This window comes from Entelurus aequoreus, linkage group LG01 (genome assembly GCF_033978785.1).
Source record: "Entelurus aequoreus isolate RoL-2023_Sb linkage group LG01, RoL_Eaeq_v1.1, whole genome shotgun sequence".
NCBI lineage: Eukaryota > Metazoa > Chordata > Actinopteri > Syngnathiformes > Syngnathidae > Entelurus > Entelurus aequoreus.
Genome location: NC_084731.1, coordinates 54055296 through 54072839, shown reverse-complemented (window position 1 = coordinate 54072839; position 17544 = coordinate 54055296). Strand labels below are relative to the sequence as shown.

Below are 17544 nucleotides of genomic sequence, written 5' to 3'. Positions count from 1 at the left end.
CCCATTCCAGTTTGAACAACAACATAAATTATATTTTTGCTAAAACATTCTAAGACATTTACATACCGTACTCCCACATCCATTCCACTGAAACGATTTGCATCCAAATCCTAGAATCGTGTTTGTCATAACCGTTGAAGATGGTCAGCTCTTATGATCCGTCCTCAGAAAATTACTGATTCGAGTTTTCTCCAACACGTGTGACACATTCAGGAAAGCCGTTTTTACGGCAATGAAAGCAACGCTTTTGTTTGAGGAGATTAGTAATTGAACATGTGGACGACTTGTCAATACCTGCAACCTTTTCCAATATATCCCCCCCTGCAATGGCACGTACATCAGTCATGCACAGTTGAGCACTATTTGGAAAATAGAAATAGATCCGTGTCAAACAAACAAAACAAGATATTTGGATTGGAACTGACCTGCAATTTGAAGGAGTCAGTCATTGACTGTATATGAAAGTCATTATTACCAAGCGTCTAAATAACTTCACTTTACCAGTTTCAATACTTATTTGATACTGAGGTAAAATGTAATGTTTACATTTTTCTTATACAGTTGTAAACTAGCATGCATTTGTATTTGCTCACAGAATCTTTTAGTGGATTATTCCATTAGGAGAAATATGCCCTTACATAGCTTCAGGTCCAGATGTCAAACAAAGATCATCCAGAAAGTGGTTGCCCCCAGGACAAATGGAAGCTTAAAGGATAGCAGCGGTTGGATTTTAAGAGAAAGTGTAAACAATTTAACGACATCTGGTAAGAGCCCCCAATGGTAGGAGTAGAGATCAGGGATGGGAGGTCACCCGACTCAAATTTAGCAAAGTCACAACGCTCGGGTGTTGTCTGCATTTGTACAAACAAGCTGGGTTTTGTCCAAACTGGCCGGCCCCAGGTCTGGAACAACAAAGAGTAAGTGTCTTAGTGTGAAAGGTATTTAAGGACAGTTGTCCGAGAAGACATCAGGAGAGTAAGATCAGGCCCATACTCTTTTCCTGGAGGCTGCGGTTCCAGTCTGAGGCTCTCTGAATCAAATCAAGTTTTTTGTTCAACCATTCCTCGTTGGCGACATATCTGGCCATTCACACCACCAAGTCGTCCTCAAGACCAGCAATATATAACAATACCGCCATCAAAATCTGAATAACATTTAAAACTGAATACATGTACTTTTAATTTAACTTCAAAACGATTTCAAAGTGTCAAGTATTATTTTCACGGCGCTTCAATTCTTTGCACATGATTTCAATTGCAGGAGCAGCTGCCAAGAGGTAACTATACACTGAAAAAAGACCAGCAGTAGCATATTCCCTCCAAGTTTATTAAAATAAACAATATCACTAACATTTCCGGTTCCGGTTCGCCGTGCGTGACTGCTCGCTGACTGCTCGCTGTTGCGAAAAAGCTAATTATCGTTCTATCTGTGTGCTTTTAATTGTTTTGCAGCTTTCTTTACTACTTCCCAAACATATTTAGTAGTCCTATTTAACTTGCAAATCTCCCGATCTCTGTCTCACCGCCCCTCCCGCAGCTAGCTAGCTGCTAAGCTAACAAAGCTAGCGCGGAGAAAGTCGGCGCCGGTCGCCGGTCGGAAGGAATCTACTCCCCGCACACCGTGACCACTTCCCAGAAGACAGCAGGAACTTCACTCGGTCACAGAAAATACCGTGAGTACGGCTTCCTGCGCGTCGTGCACCTTACTCATGGAGAGGCTGGCTCTGTTAGTGGGCCGTGTCCGCCAGTTAGAGCAGAGTAATCTCGTAACTTTAGATGTTGCGGACATATCTGCTAGCGTTAGTTGTAGCGAGCTAACTAGCCCAGCTTGTAGCAGTCCTAAGCGACCTATAAACTACGGTGTACCGGTTGAGACGCATAATAGATTTAGCTCTTTAGCTAGTCCTACACCCCAGTCTACCGGGCACCACACTTTAGTCATAGGGGACTCCATCACCCGAAACATAAAGCTTAGCAAACCACCCACAATTAAGTGTATTCCCGGGGCCAGAGCACCTGACATTGAAGCTAATCTTAGGGAGCTAACTCGCAACAGGCCTAGTAAACACATACGACAGGCTAATCGCACCACTAGTTATGCGAATATAGTTGTACACGTTGGCTCCAATGACACTAGGATGAGACAGTCAGGGATTACAAAGAGAAACATAGCCAGGACTTGTGATATCGCTAGAAAGATGTCCAGGCATCGAGTAATTGTCTCTGGCCCCCTGCCTGCAAGAGGCAATGATGAGACGTATAGCAGATTAGTCTCGCTTAACAAGTGGCCCACTATCCTCTGTAGACAACAGGGACTAACGTTTCTTGATAATTGGCCCTCTTTCTGGGGCAAACCAGGCTTGCTGATGAGAGACGGCCTTCACCCTAACCAGGAAGGCGCCATAATCCTGTCTAAGAACATAGACTACTCTTTGAGTCACGCTTGACTAACTACACTAGAGCAAGCCCGGTCACAGGCAATTACAGAGTCTGCTAGTACGGGTGAGGAGTCAGTTAAGATAGAACTAGCCAGCGCCAGGCTGGATAATACCTGTACGCATAGTAATTCTCTTAGAATAATACATAACTCACATAATGTTTTTTCTGTTGTGACTGTGTCAGAGGTGGACATGCATTCTACTAAGGTGGCAAATTATGATGCGTTCAGTTTATCGCAGCACCAAGCAAACAATCTGAAAATTCCCGTCATATCAATTCCTAGATATGGTCGACACTATTTAAAGTGCACTACGCATAATAAACGCAACATTATTAATATTGCTACTACAGGATAATTTCAACAAAAACTCGTCAAAACAGCCCAATACCTATGATATGGGCTGTTTAAACATAAGATCATTGTCTCCCAAAACGTTATTAGTTAATGAGGTCATTAGAGACAACAATCTTAACGTCATTGGTCTTAGCGAAACCTGGCTCAAACCAGACGATTTTTTTGCGCTAAATGAGGTATCTCCTCCTAACTATACGAATGCACATATTGCCCGTCCTCTTAAAGGCCTACTGAAACCCACTACTACCGACCACGCAGTCTGATAGTTTATATATCAATGATGAAATCTTAACATTGCACACATGCCAATACGGCCGGGTTAGATTAGTAAAGTGCAATTTTAAATTTCCCGCAAAATATCCTGCTGAAAACGTCTCGGTATGATGACGTTTGCGCGTGACGTCACGGATTGTAGCGGACATTTTGGGACACGATTGTGGCCAGCTATTAAGTCGTCTGTTTTCATCGGAAAATTCCACTGTATTCTGGACATCTGTGTTGGTGAATCTTTTGCAATTTGTTTAAAGGCCTACTGAAATGAATTTTTTAAATTTAAACGGGGATAGCAGATCCATTCTATGTGTCTTACTTGATCATTTCGCGATATTGCCATATTTTTGCTGAAAGGATTTAGTAGAGAACATCGACAATAAAGTTCGCAACATTTGGTTGCTGATAAAAAAGTCTTGCCTGTACCGGAAGTAGCGTGACGTCACAGGTTGAAAGGCTCCTCACATTTCCTCATTGTTTACACCAGCAGCGAGAGCGATTCGGACCGAGGAAGCGAAGATTACCCCATTAATTTGAGCCAGGATGAAAGATTCGTGGATGAGGAAGGTGAGAGTGAAGGACTAGAGTGCAGTGCAGGACGCATCTTTTTTCGCTCTGACCGTAACTTAGGTACTAGCTGGCTCATCGGATTCCACAGTCTCTCCTTTTTCTATTGTGGATCACAGATTTGTATTTTAAACCACTTCGGATACTATATCCTCTTGAAAATGAGAGTCGAGAACGCGAAATGGACATTCACAGTGACTTTTATCTCCACGACAATACATCGGCGAAGCACTTTAGCTATGGAGCTAACGTGACAGCATCGGGCTTAACTGCAGATAGAAACAAAATAAATAAACCCCTGACTGGAAGGATGAACAGAAAATCAACAATACTATTAAACCATGGACCTGTAACTACACGGTTAATGCTTTCCAGCCTGGCGAAGCTTAACAATGCTTTTGCTAATGACGCCATTGAAGCTAACTTAGCAACGGGACCTCACAGCGCTATGCTAAACACATTAGCTATCCACCTACGCCAGCCAGCCCTCATCTGCTCATCAACACCCGTGCTCACCTGCGTTCCAGCGATCGACGGAGCGACGAAGGACTTCACCCGATCATAGATGCGGTCTGCGGCTAGCGTCGGATAGCGCGTCTGCTATCCAAGTCAAAGTCCTCCTGGTTGTGTTGCTGCAGCCAGCCGCTAATACACCGATCCCACCTACAGCTTTCTTCTTTGCAGTCTTCATTGTTCATTAAACAAATTGCAAAAGATTCACCAACACAGATGTCCAGAATACTGTGGAATTTTGCGATGAAAACCAAGCTTTTTGTATTGGATACAATGTTGTCCGAATACTTCCGTTTCAACGATTGACGTCACGCGCATACGTCATCATACATAGACGTTTTCAACCTGAAGTTTCGTGGGAAATTTAAAATTGCACTTTATAAATTAACCCGGCCGTATTGGCATGTGTTGCAATGTTAAGATTTCATCATTGATATAATCTCTCAGACTGCATGGTCGGTAGTAGTGGGTTTCAGTAGGCCTTTAATGAACAATGGAGATAGCAAAGAAGAAAGCTGTAGGTGGGAAGCGGTGTATTAGCGGCCGGCTGCAGCAACACAAACATGTAGCGGCTACGTCGTAGCCGGTGTTTCATTGTTTACATTCCCGAGTCAAGCTTTACCATTGGCCTGTGGAGAACTGGGACAACATAGACTCTTACCAGGAGGACTTTGAGTTGGATACGCATGCTTGTGGAGATGGGACAACAGAGACTCTTACCAGGAGGACTTTGAGTTGGATAGGCGCTACCGTGAGTACGCAGCTGCGGCTTCCAAACATTTGATCCCTTGCCCGTACGTGCGTGCCGCTATGTGCATGTCACGTACGTAACTTTGGGGAAATATATGTGCTGTATGAACTTTGCGGAGGTGAACGGTACTTTGGGCTGTGGGATTGAGTGTGTTGTGCGGGTGTTTCATTTAAATTGGCGGGTTATATGGACGGGAGGGGGGAGGTGTTTGTTATGTGGGATTAATTTGTGGCATATTAAATATAAGCCTGGTTGTGTTGTGGCTAATAGAGTATATATATATGTCTTGTGTTTATTTACTGTTTTAGTCATTCCAAGCTGAATATCAGGTCCCACCCGCCTCTCACAGCATCTTCCCTATCTGAATCGCTTCCACTGCCGTCTAGTCCTTCACTCTCACTTTCCTCATCCACAAATCTTTCATCCTCGCTCAAATTAATGGGGAAATCGTCGCTTTCTCGGTCCGAATCGCTCTCGCTGCTTGTGGCCATGATTGTAAACAATGTGCAGATGTGAGGAGCTCCACAGCCTGTGACGTCACGCTACTTCCGGTACAGGCAAGGTTTTTTTATCAGCGACCAAAAGTTGCGAACTTTATCCTGCAGTCCTCTCCAAGGTTTCCCATAGTCATTCACATCGACGTCCCACTAGGGTGAGTTTTCCTTGCCCTTATGTGGGCTCTGTACCGAGGATGTCGTTGTGGCTTGTGCAGCCCTTTGAGACACTTGTGATTTAGGGCTATATAAATAAACATTGATTGAATATGGTGCTTATAAGTATGGTCATAAATAACTATTAACTTATCTATTTTAAATTAAAAAAAGAACAGCAGCGGTGTGGAGCCTTCAAGTACATAAAACAAACAATATTGTCCCTTTAATACTTTGTGATGGTATAGGCCAGAGTTGTACGGTATACCGGTATTAGTATAGTACCGCGATACTAATGAATCATATTCGGTACTATACCGCCTCAAAAAAGTACCTGTAACGACTTGGTATCGGATTGATACCTAAATTTGTGGTATCATCCAAAACTAATGTAAAACATCCAAACAACCGAATAATAAGTGATTATTACATTTTAACAGAAGTGTAGATAGAACATGTTAAAAGAGAAAGTAATATTAACAGTACATGTTATTTGATTAGTTCATTAATAATACATTTTCTACCACTTGTCCTTAATAGTTTTGACAAAATAATAGAATGATAAAGGACACAATATGTTACTGCATATGTCAGCAGACTAAATTAGAAGCCTGTTTGCTTACTTACTACTAAAAGACAAGTTGTCTAGTATGTTCACTATTTTATTTAAGGACAAATTACAATAAGAAACATATGTTTAATGTACCATAAGATTTTTCGTTAAAATAAAGCCAATAATGCAATTTTTTGTGGTCCCCTTTATTTAGAAAAGTATCGAAAAGTACCGAAAAGTATCGAAATAAAAAGTACCGGTACCAAAATATTGGTATCGGGACAACACTAGTATAGGCTGATAAAAACCTATATTTAAAGACACATCTTTGTGGTTTTATTCAACATTTGATCATTTTATGTTATGCCTTTTTGATAATTTTTCAATTTTCAACAGGTCCATACAAAAAAACTATGTTCTACAAATGGCCCGCAGACTACACTTTGAACACCACTGGTTTACGTATTTCACCAGCACGGCAAAGTGTTGGCAAATGAGTCTCTGGGCGGTGTCTTCCTAGAACTAATGGAGGTGATAAAGGTTGTGTTGCAAATAAAGTTGTGCAGTTTTCTGCACGCGGTAGGAACACTCCCTGGGCTTGTGGAGGCGGATCTCTGCTCTCATTACAGCTTGTTTTCGATTAACGTATAAATGCATGATACAACACACTCTTCTCTTTCTTTTCTCCTCATCTTTTTTCACTTCTAATGCATTCATCACTGATTGCCACCACTGATCCATTCTGCTACATGTTTTAGTCTCTGGCAAAGCAGGTGCCACGTTGTGACGCCAAGTTACTAAATGTGGTTGCGTTAAAAGGGTCATATTATGTTTTTTTTCTACAGTTAAAGTGCTTCCTTGTGGTCTACATAACATGTCATGGTGGTTCTTTGGTCGAAATGTTGCATGGATTATGTTTTACAGACCATCTTTAAGCCTTTAGGATGCACTGTTTTGCGAGTAGTCTTAACTATGTGCCTCCACTTCGACTGAGTCTTTACCCCGTTGTAGTTTTTAGCGCTTCCATAGCGAGTCTACTGATGGATATAAGTTAGATATATCCGCTACTCTGTATTAGAAATGGCAAGATGCACGAGCCAGTCTGCCCCACAACAAGAGGATAGAGGGAAAAAAAAGAGCTTATTGACTATAACGTCTCACCACAATGGTGGACTTGACCATATAAGGAGATATCCACTGAGGAAAACACTACAAATTGGGCAAACGCCAAACATCTTTTTTGGAGGTAGTATGAAATAAGGCAAGTTTACTGTATAATTACCGTAAATTCCGGGCTATAAGTTGCTACATGGACTATGGATTTTTCTTCGCTGACGGCTATAATGCAAATGGTTAAAAAAAAACAACCAAAAAACAAGCAAATACACTGAAAAGGTGTGTTATTGTTTGTGCTATGGCGCCATCTTTTGGATGAGTTCGCTCACTGCAGGTGCTGCATTGTCCTTCCATTTAGTGCTTTCAACCGGACGTACATGTGCCGTTCCGTCTTCTCGCCGTCCATAGCGGTTCTACTCATATGGATTCTTCATGCAAGCAACGTTTGTAAGTTTTACAATATAACTAAAATAATTCTTACTTACTAAACGGTCCCATGTGTGACGTCTGTAGGAGTGTTTTCATTCATATTTGTACGTGCTATCGTAATGTAATCAAGCGAGGGTCGTTAGCATTAGCTAACATGCTAACACCTTTACAAGTGTCTTTGTTAGTATTATTAACTTACAATGGCATCCTTTTTGTATCGTTTCAGTTTCCCAAATTCCTCAGTAAATTCACCAAAACCTCACCGTGGAGTTATTAAATCTGTTTAGCTGATTGGAGAGCTAGCTTGCGCAGCTGAGAATCAGATCAGAATCTGAAGTACTTTATTAATCCCTGAGGGGATATAGATTTTCAGCACAATCCCATTCATGATCAGACAAACATTACAGGGAGACAGAAATAAGATCGATGATGAGTCTGCCAACTTCCGGCGCCCCTTACAAAAAAAGGTAAAAAACAGGTGGGGGGGGGGGGGGGGGTTATTAATTCAAAGGCTGGACTCCAGGGAGGGGGTCCAGACTGAGGCCAAGGAAAAAAACCTCATAGCCATAGCACACATAGAATAGCACATGTTACAAATAATCAACAAAACTTGCAACAGAAGGGAGGGAGTGGTAGCTACGGGGGCCGGCTGCAGCTGTTTAAGCGCTACTCAGCCGTCCATCGCCCCTAAGGGTAATCAAGCAATAGTGAAGGCGTGGCGTGGGGGTGTGTGTGTGCATATGCCCTAGTGCAGTGGTTCTCAAATGGGGGTACGAGTACCCCTGGGGGTATTGAAGGTATGCCAAGGGGTACGTGAGATTTTTTAAAAATGTCTGTCAAAAAGAACTGTGAAAAGAAATGCAACAATGCAATATTCAGTGTTGACAGCTAGATTTGTTGTGGACATGTTCCATAAATATTGATGTTAAAGATTAATTTTTTTGTGAAGAAATGTTTAGAATTAAGTTCATGAATCCAGATGGATCTCTATTAAAATCCCCAAAGAGGGCACTTTAAGTTGATGATTACTTCTATGTGTAGAAATCTTTATTTATTATTGAATCACTTGTTTATTTTTCAACACATTTTTAGTTATTTTTATATATTTTTTTCCAAATAGTTCAAGAAAGACCAAAACAAATGAGCAATATTTTGCAATGTTATACACTTTAATAAATCAGAAACTGATGACATAGTGCAGTATTTTACTTTTGTATCTCTTTTTTTTCAACCAAAAATGCTTTGCTCTGATTAGGGGGTACTTGAATTAAAATAATGTTCACAGGGGGTACATCACTGAAAAAAGGTTGAGAACCACTGCCCTAGTGGGTCCATGACCATGACTTCTGTTTTATTTGATCTTACGTTTTACTGCCATCTTACAGACACCGTTTGGAAAATAATTAAGGCATGTAAATTAATATTTACAGAATATTTCTATGTAAATAAACTAATTTCACAACGTATACATCTACAACTTATAGTCTGGTGCGGCTAACGTATGTGGAAAACAAATCCTAACTTTTCGGCACTTATGCAGATATCACATGCACAAAAACAGGTCAGAAAAGTTGGTTTTGCCTAATAGGTCCCCTTTGACCAGCTCAGAGGCCTTGTGCTTAGAGGGTTCGCCCTGAGACTGGGAGGTCGTGAGGTCAAACCCCGGCCGAGTCATATCAAAGACTACAAAAAATGGGACCTATTGCCTCCCTGCTTGGCACTCAGCATAAAGGGTTGGAATTGGGGGTTAAATCACCAAATGATTCCCGAACGCGGCGCACGCTGCTGCTCACTGATCCCCTCACCTCCCAGGGGGTGAACATGGGAATGGGTCAAATGCAGAGGACATATTTTCCCAACACCAGTGTGTGTGTGACAATCGTTGGGACTTTAACTTTAAAGTGAGTAACAGCTAAGAGTCAGTATCAACAGTTTGCGGCAGAGAAATAATTGTGTTCAGGTAAAGTAGTAAAATCTGTTTACATTGCCTTGGGGGTTTATTTTCTCTGCTCTGCCATTTATTAGTTCCACATCAAATGTATCGATGGAACATTTTAAAGGAAGAAGCGTCCAACAAAAGGCCATCATTACGTTTGTACAATGTCCTACCACCTGCACTTTCTCTGCTTGCGGGATTGATTTGGAAATTGGACATGTCACAGTCAAAGAGCACTTCTATCTATTTGTGCTTTACACCTCAAACACACACACATACACACACACACACACACACACACACTCACCGTTAGATGCTGTGAAATCGATAGCCACTGTGAAATTGATCTGCGTCCTAGAAGGAGGGGTGGACAGCAAAACAGAACAATTTACAGGCAGAAGAAGCAGGAATACTAAACACCCCTCATCAAACATTCATAAATGATTTATTTTGGGGCTGAAGGTCCGAAATGCCACCAGTACCTACATTTATCATCGCCATTTGTCTGTGCAATGGCAACAATAATATTTTAGTCATCTCTTGTCTTAGTGAATGGGTTTATTTGCCTTAACTGCCTGTCCTTGTTTTTTCCAGAGATAAGACATTTTTATGGCCTATGCCAGGGGTCGGCAACCCAAAATGTTGAAAGAGCTATATTGGACCAAAAATACAAAAAACGAATCTGTCTGCAGCCGCGAAAAATGAAACACCTTAAATAAGTCTTATAATGAAGACAACACATGATGTAAGTGTGTATATTAGCCTACTATCAAAATGACTTTATAAGTCTTATATAAGTGTTATGATAAAGGCAACATATGATGTACGTGTCCATATTAGCTAGATTAGCCTACTATCAACATAACTTTACAAGTCTTATATAAGTGTTATAATGAAGGCAACACATGATGTAAGTGTCTATAATAGTCTACTATCAAAATGACTTTAAATGTCTTATATAAGTGTTATGATGAAGACAACACAGGATGTTAGTGTCTATATTAGCTATATTAGCCTACTATCAAAATAACTATGTGTCGCAGGCTGACGCTAATCTTCATTGACAGAAATGTTGAAATGTAATATTTATTGTACACATTTTTACAATATTAGAAAACATTTGTAAAACAGAGGCTTCTCAGAGGCTGAGATAACTCCTGGAAATTACTGGAAATGGCAGGGTGTCTTCTTCTAATGGATTTATTACAATCTTTGCTAGCTGGGTAACGTTTGCTGTGTTCTGGAATGACATGGCACACAAACAACTATCAGAAATGCAGCCAATATTACATACAGATAATGTGTCATGAAACATGCAAATATCAATTAAAATTAAACATAAGTAAAGGAAATTAAATGAGATCAAATATACCGACACACGAGGCATAATGATGCAATATGTAAATACAGCTAGCCTAAATAGCATGTTAACATTGATTAGCTCGCAGTCATGAACTGACCAAATATGCCTGATTAGCACTCCACACAAGTCAATAACATCAACAAAGCTCACCTTTGTGCATTCACGCACAGCATATAACGTTTGGTGGACAAAATGAGGCAAAGAAGCAGTGGCATAAAACACGTCATTCTGTGGCAGCGTCGGAGAAAGTTGTGCATGTTAACACACTACGGTAAGTTCAAGGACCGCCAAAATTAGTAGGACAAAACGGCGCTCGCCAAATATTCTCATCAGTGAAGCATGTTTAATACAAACAGTGGAGTGTCTAACAATTAGGAAGGTGTGTGTCATGTTTGTCTTCCTATAGAAACCATATCAAAACAAAAATATATATAGTTTCCCTTGTCTTTTTCCATTTGACTGACTGATCCAAGATGGCGGCGCGCACGGTGGCATCGGCTCACGGCTTTCCCCTTCAGTGCTATTCTTTATTGTTTTTCTACTTCTTTCTTACCTGTGCATGCACTATCGGTTCTGTGTACACTCAGTACCCCCGCCAGACACTTTTGGATATCGGCGTCCAATGCCAGATATCGGTCTCCTGTGATTTTTACTACACACACAACGACATAGCGAGATCGCCAGGCTCTCTGTGGATTGTTATCGGGTCTGGGAGGCGGCGCAGTCGGAGAAGGTAGAGGAAGCAGAAACGGTGCTGTAGGGCTGGTGTTATGCTTTGGCTAAAGAAACAACCACACACGGCACCTCTACCGAGCCTGTTTCTCTTCAATGCCAGATCCCTGATGCATAAAACGGACGACTTGGAATTACAACTCTCTGGAAATTGCTATGTTCGTGACTGCTGTGTTATGGCCATCACTGAAACTTGGCTTCACCTGAGGATCCCTGATGCTAGCCTGCAGCTAGCAGGCCGCACTTTGCTCCGCTGGGACAGGACTGTGGACTCCGATAATAGCAGAGGAGGGGGTCTCTGTGTTAACGTGCATGATAACTGGTGTAAGAACGGGATAATCATAGACCAACACTGATCCCCAGGCCTTGAGTACATGTCTATAAGATGCCAGCCTTTTTTTCTACAGAGAGAGCTAACTGTAGTGATTGTCACGGCTGTTTACATCTCACCCAATGCCAACGTAAACACAGCACTCTCTCTCCTGCTGAACACCGTAAACGAACAGCAGCGGGTCCACCCGGATGATGTTCACATTATTGCAGGGGACTTTAATAAGGCCAATTTAAAGACTGTACTGCCAAAGTTTTACCAACATGTAAAGTGTTCTACTAGGGGAGAGGACACTCTAGAACATGTTTACACCAATATCAGGCACGCATACAGAGCCACACCCCTCCCCCATCTCGGCCAGTCAGACCATCTTTCCCTCCTGCTCTCTCCAGCCTACTCCACCCTCAGACGCAGAGTCAGACCCACCATAAAGGCAGTTACAACCTGGCCAGAAAATGCTCTGTCAGACCTACAGGACTGTTTCAGCCGAACAGACTGGGACTTATTTGAACACCAGGATTTGGAGACTTACACAGGAACGGTACTGTATCTGTATCTGTATCTGTATCTGAATATCAAGTTCTGCATTGGGAATGTGACTGTCAATAAAATCATCCAGGTTTTCCCTAACCAGAAACCCTGGATGATCAGCCAGGTCCGCTCACTCCTCAGGGCCCGCGACGCTGCTTTCAGGTCAGGTGACAGAGCTCTGTACAGGGCTGCTCGAGCTGGGCTGAAGAAAGGAATCAAAAAAGCTAAGGCGGACCACAGGATGAGTATAAAGTCCCACCTGTCCAGCAACAACTCACGAGAGGTGTGGCGGGGCATACACCACATCACCAACTTCAGAGGCTGTGATGTATCAACAGCAGACCTGAGTGCGGTGCTAGCATAGGAGCTAAATAGCTTCTTTGCTTGCTTTGAGACACCACAGCAGCACTCATCTGTTACAGCCCAGCCACCATCCCCACCAGGCTCCTCCACCACCCCACTGACTGTACTGGAGCATGATGTCAGAGGGGTGCTCCTGGCAGTGAACCCCAGGAAAGCTGCTGGCCCAGACAGAGGTCCTGGTAGGGTGCTCAGAGCGTGCGCCCACCAGCTCACCTCCACCTTTACCAGGATTTTCAATCTCTCCCTGGCCCAGACAGTCATCCTGTCCTGCCTGAAATCAGCTACAATAATCCCGGTGCCGAAAAAGTCTCCCGTCACCACCCTGAATGATTACCACCCGGTGGCCCTCACCGGGTGATAATCATCATGAAGTGCTTCGAGAGGCTGGTTCTACAGCACATTAAGGACTATCTACCCCAAGATTTGGACCCCTACCAGTTTGCATATCGGGCGAACAGATCCACTGAAGATGCCATTACTGGGGCTCTCCACTTTGCTCTACACCACCTTGAGCAACAGCAAAGCTACGTCCGGATGCTCTTTGTGGATTACAGTTCTACCTTTAATACAATAATACCGGACATCCTCACTACAAAATTGGACACTGACGGCCCCCCCCCCCCCCCCCCACTATTGCCTGGATTAAGGACTTTCTCTCCAACCGGCCCCAGACTGTGAGACTTGGCCCCCACCTCTCCTCCACCCACACGTTAAATACTGGCTCCCCACAGGGCTGTGTACTGAGCCCTCTTCTGTACTGCCTCCACACCTATGACTGCAGTCCGACCCACAACAACAACTTCATGGTGAAGTTTGCGGACGACACTACGGCGGTCGGACTCATCTCAAAGGGGATCTAGGCAGCCTACAGAGAGGAGGTCCGGAAGTTGGCAGACTAGTGCTCAGAGAACAACCTTGCTCTGAACACCAAGAAAACTAAGGAGATCGTTGTCGACTTCAGGAAACACAGCACTGACCTAGCCCCCCTCTACATCGAGGGTGAGTGTGTAGATAAGGTCCACACCTTCCGTTTTTTTGGCATCCTTATCTCTGACAACATCTCCTGGTCAGATAACACTACTGCTATCACTAAGAAGGCTCAGCAGCGGCTGCACTTCCTGAGACTCCTCAAGAAGTACAACCTGGATTCCAACCTGCTGCTGACCTTCTACCGCTCATCCATTGAGAGCCTGCTGACATACTGCATCACAGCATGGTACGGCAGCTGCACCGCTGCAGACAGATCATCGGCTGCCCTCTCCCCTCCCTGATAGACTTTTACACCTCCCGCTGCCTCAGCAGAGCTACGAACATTATCAAGACAGCTCCCACCCTGGCTTTGAACTGTTTGACCTGCTGCCCTCAGGAAGGCGCTACAGGGTCATCAGGTCTAAGACAAACAGACTCAAGAACAGTTTTTTCCCTAAAGCCATAACCATGGTGAACTCTCATAGGCACTGATTTTATAGTTTAGCACCTCTCTGTGTGCAATTTTTACTTTCCACCTCACAATCTGAATGCTTCTATATATATGTATGTAACACATTGAACCGTCCAGTTCTCAGGACTGGACTGTGCACCTTACCTCCTTTTGCACTATTTTTCTTTTCTTTTCTTCCTATGTTTTGCATATTTTGTAGACTGTCGCACTGATACTGGAGTTGCTTTTAATCTCATTGTACCTGTGTAAAGTGACAATAAAAGGCATTATATTTTCACACATTCTTGAAAAAGCTCCAGGGAGCCACTAGGGTGACGCTAAAGAGCCCCGCGTTGGCGACCTACCGGGCCTATGCTATCATTTTTAAAGCCCCACCACTGTGAATAGGTCAATACTCCACCAGCGTGCTTATCTCATTCGTAGACGTTTAACCAACAAGTAATTAAAGCGAGGGAGCACTTAAATCCAAATCATAACCTAACTCTCCCTCGCCGATGAAGCTCTGCCTTCTTCTCGTTTATTTAACATGCAGTGACGGGGTCTCCGAGGCCGCTGGAATGACAGCCTCTCATTACGCATGAGAGCCACGCAGAGGAATGATAACCAAATGAATGACTTAAAGACTCACATTAACCTTTCAAATTTGGGCGGAGACGTAAAACAACGGTCGACCTCGCCGACCTCAGCATTAATTACACTTAATTGTATTATTCATGAGGACGCTTCATTGTGTGGCAATGTCTGCACGGCATGGCCGGTCTCCAAACATTACACCTGTGCTGCAGGAACTGCACTGATGTGATCCCTTGTACTCGTATTCTAAACCTCCACTCAGCGAATGTGTGTGTGTGTGTGTGTGTGTGTGTGTGTGTGTGTGTGTGTGTGTGTGTGTGTGTGTGTGTGTGTGTGTGTGTGTGTGTGTGTGTGGTGTGTGTGTGTGAACTGTTGGTTTTAAAGGGCACGCTTTGAAAAGAAGCTGTGACATCTTTAGGAGTCTCTTGTCACTTTGGTGTAAAATGGAGGCTTTTGACACTTGTTCACGCTGCACTCCGAGGACGGGCCGCAAACACAGACACGGCATTTTTCACTCGACAAACACACAGGGCCTGATTTACCGAAGGTTTGCGTGTACTAAAACACGTGCTAACTTGATAGTCCAAACTTTCTGACCGAAATACATTTTGGTATCGGGACAACCCTAATATATATATATATATATATATATATATATATATATATATATATATATATATATATATATATATATATATATATATATATATATATATATATATATATATATATATATATATATATATATATATATATACTTTTCTAAATAAAGCGTACCACAAAAAATTGCATTATTGGCTTTATTTTAACAAAAAAATCTTACGGCACATTGAACATATGTTTCTTATTGCAAGTTTGTCCTTAAATAAAATAGTGAACATACAAGACAACTTTTCTGTTATTAGTAAGTAATCAAACAAAGGCTCCAAATTTAGTCTGCTGACGTATGCAGTAACATATTGTGTCATTTTCCATTCTACTATTTTGTCAAAATTATTAAGGACAAGTGGTAAAAAAATAATTATTAATCTACTTGTTCATTTACTGTTAATATCTGCTTACTTTCTCTTTTAACCTGTTCTATCTACACTTCTGTTACAATGTAATAATCACTTTTCCTTCTGTTGTTCAGATGCTTTACATTATTTTTGGATGATACCACAAATTTGGGTATCGATCTGATACCAAGTAGTTACAGGATCATGCAATGGTCATAATTTAAATCCTTGTATGTCCAGGGACATATTTCCTGAGTTTATAAACATCATATAAATAAAAAAAAAAACGAAAAAGATTTTGTGATGCTAAAAAATACTGATGTAATCATAGTAGTATTGACTAGATGCGCTCCTGTACTTGGTATCAATACAGTGGATGTCAGGTGTAGATCCACCCATGGCGTTTCTTTACATTGTGATGCGGGTGAGCTACGGTGTGTAGTGAAGCATGTTTAGCTATTCCTCGTCCTGCGGGGATGATACTTGTAAGAAAGTTACTTTATTTGTCGCCATGGAGGCGAGGATTAGTGACTTAGAAGTAGCTAAAACACTGCCGACTGCGGCTGGACGTTAACCTCTAGCTAGCTAGCCACGTCTTAAAGCACCTCTTCCTGAGGGCATTTCAGTGTTATAACTTCACCTTTATCGTTAGTTTTTAAGCCAAATTGCGTCCGTTCTCCCTTTTCTGTCTACACACTGTCTGCTTGTAAGTACTCCGTGGTTGTGCGCTGCCGAACATGCTCCAAAAAACCCCCAGCAATGTCATGATGTGACGACGCGCCGTTATGCCCGTTAAAAAAAAAGGAGGGGGGGGTACTTTTTAGAGGCGTTATAGTACCGAATATGATTCATTAGTATCGCTGTACTATACTAGTACCGGTATACCGTACAACCCTAATATATATATATATATATATATATATATATATATATATATATATATATATATATATATATATATATATATTATTATATTATTATATATATATATATATGTAACAATAACAATGTCGCTACAGCTTGGTTATTATACAGGTTACGGAACGTAAATGAAATATTGTTGGCGGTTTTTGAATTGTGAACGATAAGCAATATTCCCAAAAAAAGTGCAGTTCCCCTTTAAACTGTAACATATTCCGTGCATAATTACTATGATTCACAATCTAATAACACCTGCCATTCTTTTTTCTTTGGCTTTTTATTGACAGCATCCCTCCGTTTATAAACACAATCAATTGGTGCTGCAGGTTCGTGTTTATCACACCAGCAGCACCGTTGCCCATTGAATTCCAAACATATTGAAGAATAAATGGTGATTCAGGTCCACTTACCCTCCTTTGATGTAATCTAAGAAGGTGAACTCTGACTCCACAGAGAAGGAGAGCAGGGTGACCTGAAAGTTCAGAAGAATACAAATCGCTACCATAAATAATGATGCCTGACTTCGTTAAGCAATCAAAGTCTTTCAATGTGGAGCACGTTGCAATCTGCGATAAGATAAAGGATGACTGCTTTTAGATGATCCATTTACTTTTCTCCCCAGAGGACACGTTTGAGGAGGATGAGATGCATTTGTATGCATTACTTGCACATATAGGCCAAATGAGCAGGGAGGTGAATTGGTTGTTGATGTC

At 42.1% G+C, this 17544-nt stretch overlaps 1 protein-coding gene across 3 annotated transcripts in view; it reads right to left on the bottom strand.

The window, feature by feature from the left end:
• LOC133654309 (copine-8-like) overlaps positions 1–17544 on the bottom strand; it is a 92599-nt gene that overhangs the window by 26948 nt on the left and 48107 nt on the right. For all 3 annotated transcript variants that reach the window (XM_062054606.1, XM_062054615.1, XM_062054624.1), the window contains 2 exons: positions 17242–17303; positions 9886–9932 (listed from right to left, as the gene is read on the bottom strand). In XM_062054606.1, the coding sequence (XP_061910590.1) occupies positions 9886–9932; positions 17242–17303 (109 nt within the window). The remainder of the gene's footprint in view (positions 1–9885; positions 9933–17241; positions 17304–17544) is intronic.